The following is a 17,000-nucleotide window of genomic DNA, read 5'->3' on the forward strand; positions in this document are numbered from 1 at the left end:
GAAAAACAAAGATAAATATCCAAAATAAAATTATATACAGATCTAGACAACTTGTCTCTAGTCTCACTGGTACCAACCTGATCCAAGCTATTGATGTTCCTTACCTGGATTACTACAGGACCTTCTAACTAGTTTCTCTGCTCTGGCCCTTGTCCTCTTAGTCTCTTTTCAACACAGCAACCTGAATAACCTTGTGAAAACATTGGTCAAATCCAATGCCTCCTCTCCTAAAACCTCTGCTGGCTTCCCATTTCACTGAGAGGAAAAAGTCTAACTTACAAAGCCCTACGTGATATACTCACTTTGACATACTTTTGCTCTTTCTCTTGCCAGGCATACTGGTTTCTTAGACACTCCTTCAAAGCCTGGGCAGGCTCCCACTTCAGGGCCTTTGCACTTTCTGCTACCATATCCTATATAGTTAATCCCTTCACATCCTTTGGGTGTTTACCAAAAGTCACCATCCTAGTGAGACTCTCACTAATCACTTTACCTAAAACTGTAACCTCAAACCCTTTCCACATTCATATTTCTGATCTTCTTTTCATGTTTTACTTTTTTCTTTTTAGCATTTGCCATTATTCACTATGCATTTTTTTAAATTTTTATTTTTTTAATTTATTTTGAGAAAGAACAAGCATGCATGAGTAGGGGGAAAGGCAGAGGGCAAGGGAGAAGGAAATTTAAGCAGACTCCATGCTGAATGTGGAGCCTGATGCAGGACTCAATCTCATTACCCATGAGATCGTGACCTGAACCAAAACCAAGAGCTGGACACTTAACCGACTAAGCTACCTAGGCACTCCTACACTATGCATTTTACTTCATTGTCTCTTTTACTGTCTGTCTACCTTATTAGCATTTAAATTCTATAAGGATAAGGATTATTGTCTGATTATTGTCTGTTTTATTCCACCCTGTATTTTTAGCAACTAGGTCACTGCCTGACACATAATAGATGCTCATTAAATATTTGGTGACTGAATGAATGTAGTATCAGAACAGACTCATGCTCTGACTCTAACCATCATTTACTAGAAAGAAGCAAGAAAAGGAATGGCAAGGTCATATTATGTAAAACAAATATAATTTTATTATTTAGTTAATCCCTTACCTTATTAAAAAAAATTGAGGTGTCTGTGTTATAGTAGTTATAGATCATACATGTATATTGCCTATTTAGGAAAGTTTTTAAAGGTTTACAGTAAAACAGACCTGATTTAAGAGCTAGCTTCATGAGCACTTAATATTTGTGTGACATCAGGCGAATTATTTTTGTTCCCTCATTTATAAAATAGTGATTATGATAATTCTTACATCATATGTCACTGGAAAGCATTTTGAAAGAATATGTGCCAAGTTATTGGTGTAGTCCAGGGCTTATACTAAGAGCTCAACAAATTATAGCTATCATTGCTATTGTTTGCTATGCTGTTTTATTCTTTATCAATTAATTCCTTGTATTATGGTTTAAAGTTTTGCATTGAAGAGCTTCATTAGAAATTATAAACCCAATATATTGAGTAGGTTTAGGTATTATAAACCCAACATACCAAGCAGGTGCACACCATTTGGAGGCCATGATATAAGGGCCCAGTGAGGGACTAATATATTATTGGCCTCCTAAAAGAGATAATTAACTGAAACCCTGAGAGGGACCACTCCTGTTTTGGATGAGCCATAGGTGTTACACAAACTGTCCACACTTTCTGATTCATGACTCCAGGCCCTGCCTACAACAAAATAATGTATTTATTAAAAGCATCAATATGTGGGATGTATCATGAAATCTAGCTGAAGAGTAGGCATCAGTAGCATAAGGAGGTAGAGTTTCTGCAAGTTTCCCTTTCAACCAATATATCCATCATTTTTTTAATTCCTAACATATAAACGACAAGGGACAAAAATGAACAAAATAGTAAATTGCTCTTGTCCTCAAATGCTTAAAATACAGATGCAATGAGGGCAATACCCAAACATAATCAAAATTACCTAGCAATGTAAGATAATGATGACAAAGTGATGGCATAAGGCAATGTAAGATTTATTGCCACAAATGATGTAAAAATTGCACTCATTAAGTCAAAAGAGGGATAAAGTAAGGGGGCTTTGTGGCTGCATCAGCTTCTTGTAAGATAGACACCTTGGGAGAATAGAATTTAGACAAGCCAAACCACACAGAGAAGGGATTCCCATTGCCGGAAACAATTCTAGCAAATGCTCAGAGGCAGAAAAGGGTGCAGTGTTTAGAAAAGAATGACTTCATTGAATAAACCTGGTAGAAATGAGCATGATGAAGGTCTGAGTTGTAGTTTGGCATCCAATAAATTGTTTTAGTTTGAGTTATTGATTCTCTCCAACCTTGCTATACGACCTGGCTGTACAGATCTGTAAGAGTGACTGAGCACAAGTGGTTGGTGATTGCCAAACCCAGTATTTAATCCCCAAATCATATATAACTTTAAAGTCTATGGTTTTGTTTTTCTCTCTCAAAATAACTTAAAAAGCATTAAGATAAATAAATATGGGGAAAAGCTGAGTAATAAAGAGAAATCTGGTACTCAGCTAATGCAATCATCCAACAAATATTTACTCAGCACCTACTATGTACTTGGCATTCTTCTTGATGCTGATGATATAGAGACTTGAAAAAATAATCAGAAATCCTGGTTTTTGTGGAGTTTATATGCTAATATATGTGCCTGTGTGGTAGTGATGGTGATAGTGGTGGGAGAAGGATATTATATCTGAATATGTTTCTCATTAATTATAAATTTCTTTTAACTGGGCTCGATTCCTAGAATATCTTAACATGATTTTTACTGAAAGCAAGTCTGAAGTCTTTCCCCTATCTGATGGCCTCAATTTTAACCAGTTATGTGTTGAATTGATTGAGTACTTACTATATTCTAAGATTTTTTTTACAGTTCTTATGTGCCTTATCTCACATAATTCTTACTATTATATTATTTTATTGAACTTCAGGTAAATCAAAAATTTTTGCGCAAAATATTTTCCATGCAATCAGTGGAAAAGATAGACCCAAATGTAGTTTTTTTCAGAATCCCAAAAGCCTAGGCTTTAAAATCATTTTGCTATACTCTTTTTCTAAAAAGTTCTTATATTTACTATTAAGGAATATCAAAAATAAAAGAGAATTCTAAAATCTATGAGGTAGGCAGCAGGATATACTAGAATGAAAATAAAGCAGTAAACTAGGTCAAGAGATCTGAGCCTTACATTAGGTCTGCTTCTGACACACTATGGATCAGAGAAACTGGCCATATCCTTTATCTTAATTTTCTTATCTGTGAAATGGGTGTAGTACTTGCCATTTGTATTTCAGAGATTGTGGGTCTATAAGTGTATATGGGCATGTTTATAGCAGCGGGATGAAAGAGGGCAATAATGAGATGAGGAACATAAAGTTATTTAGAAAAGTGAAAGGTATCATCTGGTTGCAAGTTATCAATACCATTACTTTGAAAAATGGAGTCATTTCTAAGGACAAGATGATATGGACATCTCGTACAACAAACTTCTTATATGTTTTCCTATCAAAGAGATACTTTTTGTACAACATAAGCAATCTGAGATGAGTTATTATACATCTTTATAATGATTACATTGCCCCTTTTGTGTGAGCAGTCTCAGATTAAGTTAATCACATTCTTTAAAAATTAAAAGGTAAATCTAAGCCAATATGATATGACTGTTTATCAAACTCAAACTTTGAGCTAACAACAATAACAATAAAAACCCCACAGAATATAAATAATATCCTTTGTTTAGAAGTTTTCATTTCTTTTCCTTCTTTAGAAACCTCTCTGTCCAGAAATAGGTGGCAAAGTAACACAATTTCTAGAGTGAGATTGCGGTGATCACTCAGTCAATTCTCACAGCACTGGCCTCAGCTTCCATTTATTTGTTTTGCCCTGTTAATTCACTGTTCAGCCTTGCAAGACCCCAGGCTCCATCCATTTCAAACTATTTGCAGCTCTCCAAAGTGCTCTGCTTCTTAGTACCATGTTTTTCTTATTTTCTCTACCTGGCCTGCCTGCCTCACTCCAGGCTGCCTGGCAAAAATTCCATTAGCTGTCAAGATTCAACTCAGAGGTGACTTCACAGTGAAACCTTTCTTGACCAGTCCATGTAAAACTGACCACTGTTCTGTTTTTGTTTTGTCCCTACAATGCCCTGAAAGGACTTTCATTACTAGTCCCATAATATTTCAAACCACTTACTTGTTTCTATGTCTGTGGCCTTTCCAAGACAAGAAACTTCTTGAAATCAAGGACTATTATCTATTGGTCTTGGTTTCCCAGGCTCTAGCATGGTGCATAAATCACAGTTGTCCTTCAAAAATTTTTGATAGATGAATGAATAAATGGTGACCCATGAGTCACATTCTGAGAGATGTAAATTTTGTGTGTGTCTACAGTGTGTGTACTATATATATACATATATAGTGCATATGTACTAGATATAGAGCACAGGTTTAATGCCCATGTTACACAAAAATATACATGAAATATAATAAAATATTCCACTCTCAAAAAATTCTTTTGACTGTACTATATTATAAATGTCCAATTAACAAAACAATCATTGTATAACAAAGATTGTGACATTTATGGCTTTTTCTGTGCAGAAAAAAAATAAATAAGAGATGTTTCTATTTTCTGAAACTTAACCACCTTAAAAGTTTTCAATCACTCTAACACCAGTAATCTTCAATCATGGAAGCATAAGAAGCTATATGCTATGTAAAAGACTTTGCCAGAACCAAGCAAGTAAGAAATTCTAGGCACAACGGAAATAAAATCAAATATTTTAAAATTTAATATGAAATAAAACAAATATTAAAAATAAAATTATCAGATAAGACTTTATTGTGCCAACTTGATAAAATATTAGACAACAGGTGAAATGTAAACTCTTTTAGAAAATCTTGCTGTCTCAGAAGGAAAAGATAACCCTAAGAGAAAACAATGCAAGAAAGTGCAAGAAATAATTATTCAAAGGGCTTAAACGTATGTAAAATTGAAGTCAAACAACTCAGAGCAAGGTTATATGTGTTGTATGTGGTAATGTGCATGTTCTGAGCTCCTATTGAAGCATTTGTATCTCAGTACAGACTAGCCAAAGTACTAAGGATTAATTATCCAAAAGTCATCTGAATTAAGATACTGTTGGTGAAAGTCTTTTCATTTCTTTGCTTATTAGTCTAAGCGAGAAAAAATTACAGCTCAATCCATCAAGACCACACTGATAGTAGTCAAGAGTTTAAAAAAAGAAAAAAGGGATTTCCCAAAACCCATATTAAAGGAACTTTGGACTTAGGTTTTCCTGCACTTCTGAAATATGACAATGGACTATCAAAACAATTGTTATCTCTTAATCTAAAATTATGTATGGAGATTTCTCTGAAAAAAAAAAAAAAACACTGCCTTTCTCCTTCAAAAAAAAATGAGGAGAGAAAACATTTACAATTCATTGAGCTTACAGAACAATGTATGCTAAACCCCACAATTAGGAATAGGAGATGGTGATGGAGAAATCCAAGCTGACATTTGGGCACACTCTAGGTTTTTAAATATCTCTTTTCATCTTATTTACTATATCCATCATATGTATGGGAAAAAATTGATTGCTGAACTTAATCTTAAAAGTAGTAAAAACTAAATTCTGTAGAACTCTGCAAAATGATCCACAGAATGCTGTCAGGCTGTAGTTGTAAAAGAACTGGTCATCAAAACATAAATACTACCTGTTTGAAAATCAAATCGAAAACAAAAAGGCTTACAAAAGAATGAGCAGCAGGGAGCTCTTTAAAAAACTTGTAAGCACAGAAAACAAAACTTTAATGCCCAGACATATTAAAATACTCCTCCAGTAAAATAAAAGGGGGAAACACTTTACATTGACATTTTTTTAAAGGTTCTTATTTTAGGTATTTAAGTCTTAACTGCCTTTATTTATTATTATTATTTTTTTTTTCTGAAAGGCAATCACCTCCCTTTTGGACTTCCTTCAGTAAGGTATACAAGTTCAAAAAGCTAACTAACAGAGGATGTGATTCACTTAAATTATGCAACTGGAATTCCACAGCTGGCCTGTTTGTCTGGCTCAGTGCTGAATGAACAGTGTCAGAAAACCTCTCCAACAATAACGCCGTCCTTCCGTCAAGGGGTAAATCTCCCAAACTTAGGCTCAACTTTGGAGGCTCATTAGCTACAGCGAGCGAATGTCAGCGGGGTGACACTGGGGCAGCGGCGCCCACGCAGCCTAAGCAGCCAGCCCACCCAGGGCAGAGGATTTGTACAATCAATATCACCAACTTCCAATGATAATAATTTGTTTATATGAACGAGATGGTCAGATATCCCACAGATCATATTCTAATGCCATTATAGACACCTAATTTAATCCCCAGCTCTTAATCAATTAAGCTGCATGAGCACAGGCAGCTCACAGCACTTTTTAAAAGAAAGACTTTAAATCCTAATCTAAAGCATGCTGCATAGTTTTTTACCTTTTCTGATTTCTTGGTTCTGGCCTACCTAAATAATTTTTCATCTTTTCCTCCCCCAACTCCACCCCCCAAGTGTGAGCGTGAGCATGAATTACAAATAGTTAAACCTGAAGGTCACTTCACAGCAGCGTTCCAACATGCTCCCCCAGCGAGGCTGCTCGGCAACAATAAAACAAAGCCCTTGCAACCACCTGTAATAATCTGCTTGCTCAGCCAGCAATCCGAAAAGTCCTGGAGCTACACAAGGTAGACATTTTCTGCAGCTGGTTTAACATGTATATTGTGCCCAGTTGCCGGCTCGCCTCCTCTTACCTTCACGTTAGTCCGGAGTGCACAGTAACATGCAAAGAACATTGCAGTAAATAAGGAGCATATGGACCGGTATTCAGCTTCTCAGCACAGCGCAAGCCCCACACACACGATCCTGGGCATGTGCTACTAAGGAGCATCCGTTCCCTCTGTCAGTTTGAAAATGCATTGATCTCTGTTTTCTCTGACTACAAAACGACATGTCTTGAAGGCACTGAGTGAGAGCTCAAAATCTCTTCATTGGCTATATATAGCATTGTGCCCAGTAATTTCAATTAGCTGAGAATTCAGCATCTGAAAGTTAAGACTTCAGTTGCTTTTCCTTCTAGCATTTTAAATCACTGGGTTTAAAAAAAAAAAAAAAAAAAAAAACGGGAGGGGGGAATGAGCTCACTCAGGAAGGAGGGGGGGAAAGGTGAAGAATGAAATTTAACCAATGAGTTACTTATATTTCTGGAGAGCCCTGGTATCATCCTATTAGATACTTTACAATGGGACTGCACCGGGCAGACTCTAAATGAAGAGGAAACCCCTTTCCCTTTGGAGGTTTAATATGGGCTCTGCACTAGATTCCAGGCTATTCTGATGCAGCACCCTGTTTGGCAAATAGTACAAATCACTGCAAGTACATCTCATTCTGCTTTTTCGTGTAGAATAGTACCAAGACCAAAGGATCACTGTCTCCCAAAGTCCCTAAAATGTAATTTGGGTTCCCCTAGGGTGATCTGTGGTTACATGCTTGAGAAATACCACCTTCTCTTACTTCCCTGTCCTGTAATATCTGTTACATCTTCCAGGGGTATCTAAAGTTGCCAGGCTTGCTAGCAAAACACTGCATCTATTTTTCCCCCAAAACTAAGCTTTATTGGTAAATGACAATCAATAATAGAGGAAGGGATCGAAGCGAAGATAGAAGATTCCAGGGGATAACATAAGTATAGATTCAGTAGCTACTGCTGCTGAATGTAACACATTCAGCTGGCTCTGGAAGGGAAAGAGCAAGAGAGAAAAATAAAAGCTTCTGCCCCCATGAATCCATAAGGGGAAAAAAAACTTAATTCAAAAACATCGTCAGATCCTACTGTCTGTTGTCATTCCAGTCAGGCACCGGATGCTGCAAATTAACTCAATTTTTACTGAGCCAAAAGGACAAAGTCCAATTTAAGGTTCTAAACTCTTATTTCCAGCCTTAGAAAGCCCTAATTCTCAGCTAGAATTCTGAAGCTATCTGGCGAAATGCAAGCAGAAATGAACAGTTCTCACTGCAGCAAAAATAGTGGGAGGAAAAAGAGTGGTTCTGTCTTTGCCACGACGTTCCCCCATCAGCTTACAGCAACAGGGAAGATAAGCATAACTCAGTAGAAAAAGCTGCAGTGACTTTTAGGATTTTTCTTTAATATGTTTTGCATAACCCACCTCCCCTCTGGTGCCTGCAGTGGTGCTGAGGCACTGTCAGAGCCACTGGGCATTTCTCCTGGGCAATGAGGTGAGGCAGCTTCAGTAGGAAGCAAGGTATTTATGGGAGAGAAATTAAAGGAAGAAGAAAATCAGGATTTTCTATTTCTCTTAATGACAAGCATTCAGAAAGTGTCGTCAGTTCTGACTAAATAGCTATTTTGGGCTGTCATTGTTTGTGCCTTTTTTTAGGAAGAAAAAAAAGCAATCTTGTCTTAAGCTGGAGATTTTCTAGCATCGTAAGAGAAGGCAGCTACTTAATTTGATTCCCAGTTCCGTCTGTCATACGAGTCTAGGTAATTACAAATTGTAAGCACTTGCAACACAACCAGAGACTTCCAGGACATTAAAACATCAACATGGAGGCCCAACTCTCATGGTTTCACAACTTTTATTAATGGCTTTAAGTGCAGAATCAAACATTCAGTTCATAACACTTTCCTCTCCTGAGGTCATAGCAGGTCACATTTCCTGCAGCACTTCCGGATAAACAAACCCAAACATAGCAACTCAATGCCAAGGAAAATAAAGAATTTTCAAATGCGTTTCTCCATGGGGGGCTCAGAAGATTTTTAAAAACCCATTTTTCAACTTGTCAATAAGTAATATTAGTTGTCTTTTTTTCATTAGGGATTATGGGGGTGGGAGCAACTTTATAGCTTTCTTAAAATTATTTAAATAGACCCTGAGGTATTTGGATGGCCCAGGAAAGACAGGAAAGTGCTGGGAAATGTTACAAATCTCAGAACAGTTCATAGGGAAAGATTAAACAAAAGTGAGGTTATAGGTGAAAAAACACATGTAGGCAGTCAGGGATGACTTCTGACAGGATTTCAGATACAGTGTAAATGTATGGACATTCTAAAGGAAGGCTCTCACACTTAACAATCTGCTTAAAACTTCCACCCACACTTATCCATCCCACAGCATCCCAATACAGACCTGGGCCATACCTGTAGATTTGCTGCTTACGTTTCTTAACTGTACTAGGATAGCTGACTTATTATCTCATTTTATAGATGCAGGAAAAGCACTAACTACAATGACAGTGTCCCACTAAAAAGTATTCCCTATTTTTAGGCAAAGAGTTCAACAGGGCAATGTACCTGCTGAGAGTCTAACGTTTGTTATTATAGAAGGGAATGACAACTGGTTATATATTTTTGAGACAACATCATAAATTTAGGCTCCAGTACTCATGAGTGAGGAGTCCTGGAAAATAACTTGCACGTCAGATCCTCTCTTTTACCATTTATAAAACAGAGATGTCTAAAATGGAAATAATACTTAATTCATAGTGTCATTGAGAAGATTCAAGATGAACCCCATCATCAAAATAGTCTAGACAGATCAAAAATTTAAGCATAAAAATTGAAATCACAAACGTATTAGAAGAAAACAGATTTGGTTTTCTATAAATATTGGAGTGGAGAAATCCAAAGCCATATAAGAAAAAATAAACAACTGTGACTATATAAAAATATAAAACTTCTGCTGGGCTAAATTATATACAATGACAAATGACAAAATGGGAAAACAATGCAACATATTCAATGGAATATTTCCTAAAAATACTATTCTTTCTAAGTATTTCTAAATTTTAAATATTTCTAAGTCTTTCTAAAATATTTTTTTCCTAAGTCACGAGGAAAATATGTGAAACTGAGTGAAAAAATAAGTAAAGAACATAAAGTGGTAATTCACAAAAAGACCATAAAATACATTTAAAATGTTCCATCTCCTTCATATTTAGGCAAAAGCATAAAAACTAGAAAAACTTTTTAAATTGAAAAGCAAGTACTAATGGTGAAAACTTTGTGAAAGGTATTAAATCTATCAAGTATTTTAAAAGGCACATTCTCTTTGATGTATTGATTCCACTTCAATTCCCAGGAATTAATCCTAGATAGATATAGATATAGATGTATAGATGTATATAATATCCACTAATGCAAGACTTATTTGTAAGATTACAGTTTACCTATACCATAGAATATTATGTAATTATTAGAAAAATATAAAGTACATGTACATATTCTTATATCAAAAGATGTTCAATTTATAATGTTAAACATAAAAGTAAGGTTGCTAAAGAGTTTGTATAGTATGAGTCTATATTTGTAGGTTTATTTATATGTAATTGTGGTAGAGGGGCTGTGTCTGTGTGTGTGTGTGTGTGTGTATGTAAAATTTTGACAGTGTTGATCACTGAAATTGGGAGTAGGCTTAGGGAAGGAAATCAAGCATTACTTTTCATTTTTCCTTTTATATCTTCTATATACTGCAGGTGCCTCGCCCACAATCAACAATTTATCCAATATCCTCTCAGTAAATGAGAGAAATAAAGACACAGGAAGGGACCTGTGAGGAGATTTGGCTATTGCAAAAATAAGCACAGGTCAGAGACAATCATGATACAAGAGATGGAAATGTACCAATTCCTAAGTGATACTAGTTCCTGAGTACCTCCTGTAGTATGGATCTCTCTCTACTCCTGAATGTCGATATCTCCCTCAAATGCATGTAATTCTAACATATCATATATTTCTCTTAAAGCATGGCCTTTTTTTTTTTAATAAATTTTTATTTATTTATGATAGTCACAGAGAGAGAGAGAGAGGCAGAGACACAGGCAGAGGGAGAAGCAGGCTCCATGCACCGGGAGCCCGACGTGGGATTCGATCCTGGGTCTTCAGGATCGCGCCCTGGGCCAAAGGCAGGCGCCAAACCGCTGTGCCACCTAGGGATCCCAAGCATGGCCTTTAACACAAGCCAACTACTTTGTTTCTTAAATAGAAAAGCTGCTATCAGGTAAACTTGATTTTAGTCAGATTTTTCCTTAAGAGTTAAATTTAGAACCTGACATCTACATATAGTTTGTATTTCTCTTTCATTCCCTCCCCCTCTCTCTCTCTTTTTACAATGAATTTTGCTGTAGACTGAACATTTGGGTTTCACCCCAAATCCCTATGTTGAAAACAAATCCCCAGTGTAATGGTATTTGGAGGTGAGGCCTTTGGGTTAGGTCTTCATGAATGGGATTAGTGTCCTTATAAAAGAAGTCCCAGACAACTCCCTCACACCTACCATCATCTGAGGACACAAATAAAAAGGCAAACACCTAAAAAAAAAAAAAAAAAAAAAAAAAAGCAAACATCTATGATCCAGGAAGCCGACTCTCACCAGATCTGCTGGCACCCTGATCTTGAACTTCCAGCCTCCAGAACTGTGAGAAATAAATTTCTATTGTTTATAAGTCACTCAATTTACAGTATTTTGTTATAGCAGCCCAAATGGGCTAAGACAAGCATATAATACTTTTTGACTATAACCTAGTTTTTATAAACTTTTTAATATTAAGCAATTTGCCATTATAATTTGGTAATAATGACAGCAACAATGTCTGTTAATATGGACAAATGATTCACATATCTGGACACAATTCTCCTTAACTATTAAATAAGGAGGTTGTACTATCCAGGTCTCTTTCTTTTAGATTTTATTTATTTTTTCATGAGAGACACAGAGAGAGGCAGAGGCACAGGCAGAGGGAGAAGAAGGCTCCATGAAGGGAGCTGGACATGGGACTGGATCCCAAGATTCTAGGATCAAGCCCTGGGCCTAAGAGAGCCCCTCAACCACTGATCTACCCAGGCGTCCCCTATCTAGTTCTTTCTTAAAGGCAGAGTAAGGTAGGTTTGGTAGGTTTGCTTACTTTTTGTTTTATTTAATTAGGACAGATAAGGTATGTTTAAATGTTAAGGATCCACTAGAATGTATTCCAGGCCAATTAAATCAGAATCTCTGGAGATGGAACCAAGGCATCAGAATTTTATAAAGCTCCTCAGGTGATTCTAATGTGTATCTAGGATTGAGAATTACTTAAAGCAGGGTCAGCTGCTGATTCTGTAAAGGGCCAGAGAGTGAATATTTTATACTTGCAAGCCATACAATCACTTTCACAACTACTAATTCTACTACAACTACTCAACTTTGATGTTGTAGTGAGAAAGCAGCCATATATAACATATAATGTGATCCAATAAAACTTGATTAATAAACATTAAAACTTGAATTTCATATAATGTTCACATGTCAGGAAATACTTTCATTGCTTTTGATATTTTTCAAACATTTAAAAAATATAAAAACATTTTTTAGCTTGTAGTTTGCCAACCCTACTCTGGAGCCTCTAGCAGTAGTTCTCCAAGTGTGCTCCCTCAGCTAGCAGCATAGGCATAAACTGGGAATTTGTTAGAAAGCAAAATTTCAGGTCATACCCCAGACTTACCAAACAGAAACTCTAGTTTGTGCCTCAAGAATTTCTGTAAGCAAGCCCCCCATGTGATTTTCATGTAAGCTAAGGTTTGAAAATCACTGCTTTAAAGGAAGAAAGGAAACTAATAGTTTAGGCTCCCACAAAAGTAAAAAGAGATGGACTCCAGAGTATAAATAGAAGAATTAGTCTTAGAGGAGAAATAATGTAGAAAATAAAGAGAAAAAGACTGCAGAGGCAAGTGAGACCATTCTAGGATGGAGGCTCAAGCCTGAGATAGAGGCCAGTTGAGCAAGGGGCTATCTACTGACACCTTAGAATTTAATCTTTTTCCTCTTAGAAACTCTAAAAGCTCTTAGAGTAAAAAATCAAACTGAAACAAACCAAAACAAAACAAAAAAACACAACTTGGCTTTAAATTCCTTTTCTGCCATTTACCAGCTGTGTGACCTTGAGCAAGTTACATAACCTCCCTGATACAGAGTATTCCTCTGTAAAATAAATAAACCTATTTCAGAGGGATGTTGTAATGACTACAATAAGGTGTGTCAACTACTTACCTAGTACCTGGTACATAGTAAATGTAAGTGGTAGTTTTTAGTGTAAGGAAGGCTGAAGTGACAGAGCAGAGGAGAAATATAAAAAGATGTTATCATTTCTCTTGACAAACTTCTAAATAACTAGAAGATTCCCTAGGGGTTTGTAAACCTCGGACTTCCCTAGGATTTCTAATCAACCCTGAAGGGGATTCTCTGGAAGTCTGGTTATCTTATTAACCTCTGAACTGATATCATAACATTGGATTTCCTTGTATCTTCCTTGTAGTTTCTCTGAGATAATAATAACTCATTTAAAAATTACAAAGCATTTCAGACTTTCTCAAGATTTTCTATGAAAGTATCCCTAAAAGTAGAAGGGGATGCATTTATTACCTGTGAAGAACAGGAACAAAATGGAATTCTTCAATGTTTCATTTGTTGTCTTTAAAACTCACATAAATGTTAAATTCAAGTTGACAATATCTCTGTATTTATTATAAAGTAATATTTTATATTACTTACTAACCACTAGATTTTATAAGCTAAGAAGAGTGTGCACTGTTTGTCCCATGGTTTCAAATACCCTCTGAATTATGTACTATTTGTGTATGCTTAGGGGTATCTTGCTTTAGTTCACAAAGCAGAAATAGATCCTATTTAATTCTTCATCTTCACATTGGCCTTAAAGATATTGTCATCATCCCTTTAAATCTAGTGAGACTACATAGAACTTTTCCCCTATATTTTCTTCTAGGAGTTTTGTGACTTCAAGTCTTATATTTAAGTATGTAATGTATTTTGAGTTGATTTTTATGTCTGCTATGAGATAAGGATTCAATTTCATTCTTCTTCATGTGGATATTCTTTTTGCCCAACACTATTTTTTGAATAGACTATCCTATCTCGATTGTATTCTTGGTACCCTTGTCAAAGATTAGTTGGTCATATACACAAGAGTTTATTTCTGGGCCCCTCTGCTGTGTTCCATTGGTCTATTTCTGATTTTATGCCAGTAAGATACTGTTTTGATTATTAGAGCTTTGTAATATAATTTGAAATCAAGAAAAGCTTTGTTCTTTTTGCTTAGGATTGTTTTGGCTATTCAGGATCTTTTGTGGTGCCAAATGAATAATCGGATTGTTTTGTTTTTACTTCTGTAAAAAATGTCATTGGAATTTTAAATCAGACAGCATCAAATCAGTACACTCTTGAGGTTATATGAACATTTTAACAATATAAATTCTTCTAATCCATGAACATGGAATATCTTTCCACTTACTTGTGTCTTCTTTAATTTCTTTCACCCATGTTTGTAACTTTCAGTGTACAGATCTTTCACCTTCTTGGTTAAATTTATTTCTAAGTATTTTATGGTTTCTGATGCAATTGTAAATAGATGTTTCTAAATTTCTTTTTCAGATATTTTGTTAGTGTATAGAAATGCTACTGATTCCTCCATGTTGATTTTGTATCTGGCAACTTCACTGAATTCATTAATTAGATTTTACAGGCTTTTATGAAGTCTTTAAGATTTTCCCTATATAAGAACAATTCATCTGCAAAGAGACGCAATTTTAACTCTTCCTGATTAGATGCCTTCATTCTTTTCTTGCCTAATGGTATATGCTTGAACTTATAGGACCATGTTGATTAGAAATGGTCAGAGTGGGCATGCTTGTCTTGTACTTGATCCTTGAGAAAAAGCTCTCAGTTCTTCACCATTGAGTATGATGTCAGCTGTGAGCTTTTTATATTTGGCCTTTATTATGTTGAGTCACACTCCTTCCATACCTAATTAGCTGGGAGTTTTTACCATGAAAGAATGTTGAATTTTGTCAAATGCTTCTCCTGCATCTATTATATATATATATATATATATATATATATATATATATCTTATATATATATAATATATATATAAGATTATTATTATATATTATATATAATTATAATTATATATATATTATATATATATCTCCCCCTCTGCCTGTGCCTATATATATATATATATATATATATATATATATAAAGTATAATTCACACGCAGTGTTATATTTGTTTCAGGTAAATGATATAATGATTCAACAATTCTATACATTACTCATTGCTCATCCCAATAAGTGTACTCTTAATCTCTCATCTATTTCACTCATCCCTCTACCTAATATTAAATTTTCCTATCCATGAACATCAGTACCTTTCTACTTATTTGTGTTATCTTTCCTTCCATTTGTGTGGTATTCCAGAGTTAGATTGTGCATGCTAAACTATCCTTACATCCCAGGGATAAGTCCCACTGGATAATGGTATATGACCTTTTGAGGTGCTGCTGTTGAATCTGTTTGCCAGCATCTTGTGAGATTTTTTGTATCTTTGTTCATCAGGGATATTGGCATATAATTTTCTTTTCCTGTAGTGTCCTTGCCTGATTTAGATCTCAGGGTAATACTAACATAAAATGAGTTTGGAAGTGTTACTTCCTCTTCAATTTTTGGAAGAGTTGAGAAGGATTGGTATAATTCCTCTCTAAACATTTGGTAGAATTCACCAGTGATATCATCTGTTTCCAGACTTTTCTTTATTGGGATATTTCTGATTACTGATACAATTTCCTTAACTTGTTATTGGTCTGTTCAGATTTTCTATTTCTGCATGATTTAGTCTTAGTAGGTTGTATGTTTCTAGAAATTTATCCATTTTTTCTAGGTTATCCAACTTTTTTGTGTATAATTGTTCAGAATCATCTCTTACGATATTTTGTATTTCTGTTGTATCAGTTGCAAAATCTCGTGTTTCATTTCTGACTTTGAGTCTTCTCTCTTATTTTCTTAGTTACATTAAAGATTTGTCTATTTTGTTTATCTTTTCAAAAAACTAGCTCTTAGTTTTCTTGATCTTTTCTCTGGTTTCTTGAATTCCTTTTTATTTCTGCTCTCATCTTTGTTATTTCCTTCCTTCTTGTAACTTTGGGCTTAGTTTGTTCTTTTTCTAGCTCCTTAAGGTGCAAAGTTAGATTATTTATTTTGAGATCCTTCTTTTTCTTAACTGTAGGTATTTATTGCTGTAAACATCCCTCCTAACTTCATCTGTTTTAGCCTATAATTTTGATATGTTGTTTCCATTTTTCTACCTTGATTTATTTCACTATATATATATTTTTCATTTTGATTTATTCTTAGACCTTTTGGTTGTTTTAGAGTGTGCTGTTTAATTTTCACATATTCATGAATTTTCTAGTTTCCTTCCTGTTATTGATTTCTAGTTTCATACCATGATGGATGGAAAAGATTTTTGATATATCAGTCTTCTTAAGTTTGTTAAGACTTGTATTGTGACCTAATATATGATCTGTCCTGGAGAATATTCTATGTGTGCTAGAGAAGAATGTACATTCTGCTGCTATTGGACAAAATATTCTGTATCTATCTAGATACCTTGTGTCTAAAGTATAGTTCAAGACTGGGGGATCCCTGGGTGGCTCAGCGCCTGCCTTCGGCCCAGGGCGTGATCCTGAGACCCAGGATCAAGTCTCACATCGGGGCTTCCTGCATGGAGCCTGCTTCTCCCTCTGCCTGTGTCTCTGCCTCTGTCTCTCTCTCTCTCTGTGTGTGTCTCTCATGAATAAATAAATAAAATCTTTAAAAAAATGTTGTCAGATTCTAGATGATTCTGACTTAAAAAAAAAAAAAGACCAATGTTTCCTTATTGATTTGATGTCTAGATGATCAAATCATTGTTGAAAGAGGGATAATGAAGCCCACTACTATTATTGCATTGCTATTTATTTTCCTTTCCAGATCTGTTAATATTTACTTTGTATATTTATGTGCCCCAGTGTTAAGTGCACACATATTTACAATTATTATATCCTCTTGATAAATTAATC

The 17,000-nt window shown here is 35.3% G+C and overlaps 1 protein-coding gene across 17 annotated transcripts in view; it reads right to left on the bottom strand.

Moving 5' to 3' along the window:
* DLG2 (discs large MAGUK scaffold protein 2) overlaps positions 1-17,000 on the bottom strand; it is a 1,975,849-nt gene that overhangs the window by 1,357,525 nt on the left and 601,324 nt on the right. For 2 of the 17 annotated variants that reach the window (XM_072794862.1, XM_072794861.1), the window contains exon 1: positions 6,848-7,185. The exons of the other annotated variants lie outside the window; for them this stretch is intronic. In XM_072794862.1, coding sequence (XP_072650963.1) covers positions 6,848-6,889 — 42 coding nt within the window. In that variant the 5' untranslated portion in view covers positions 6,890-7,185. Of the gene's footprint in view, positions 1-6,847; positions 7,186-17,000 lie in introns of those variants that run through there. 17 annotated transcript variants of the gene reach the window in all.

The sequence above is a fragment of the Canis lupus genome, chromosome 23 (assembly GCF_048164855.1).
Source record: "Canis lupus baileyi chromosome 23, mCanLup2.hap1, whole genome shotgun sequence".
Classification (NCBI taxonomy): domain Eukaryota; kingdom Metazoa; phylum Chordata; class Mammalia; order Carnivora; family Canidae; genus Canis; species Canis lupus.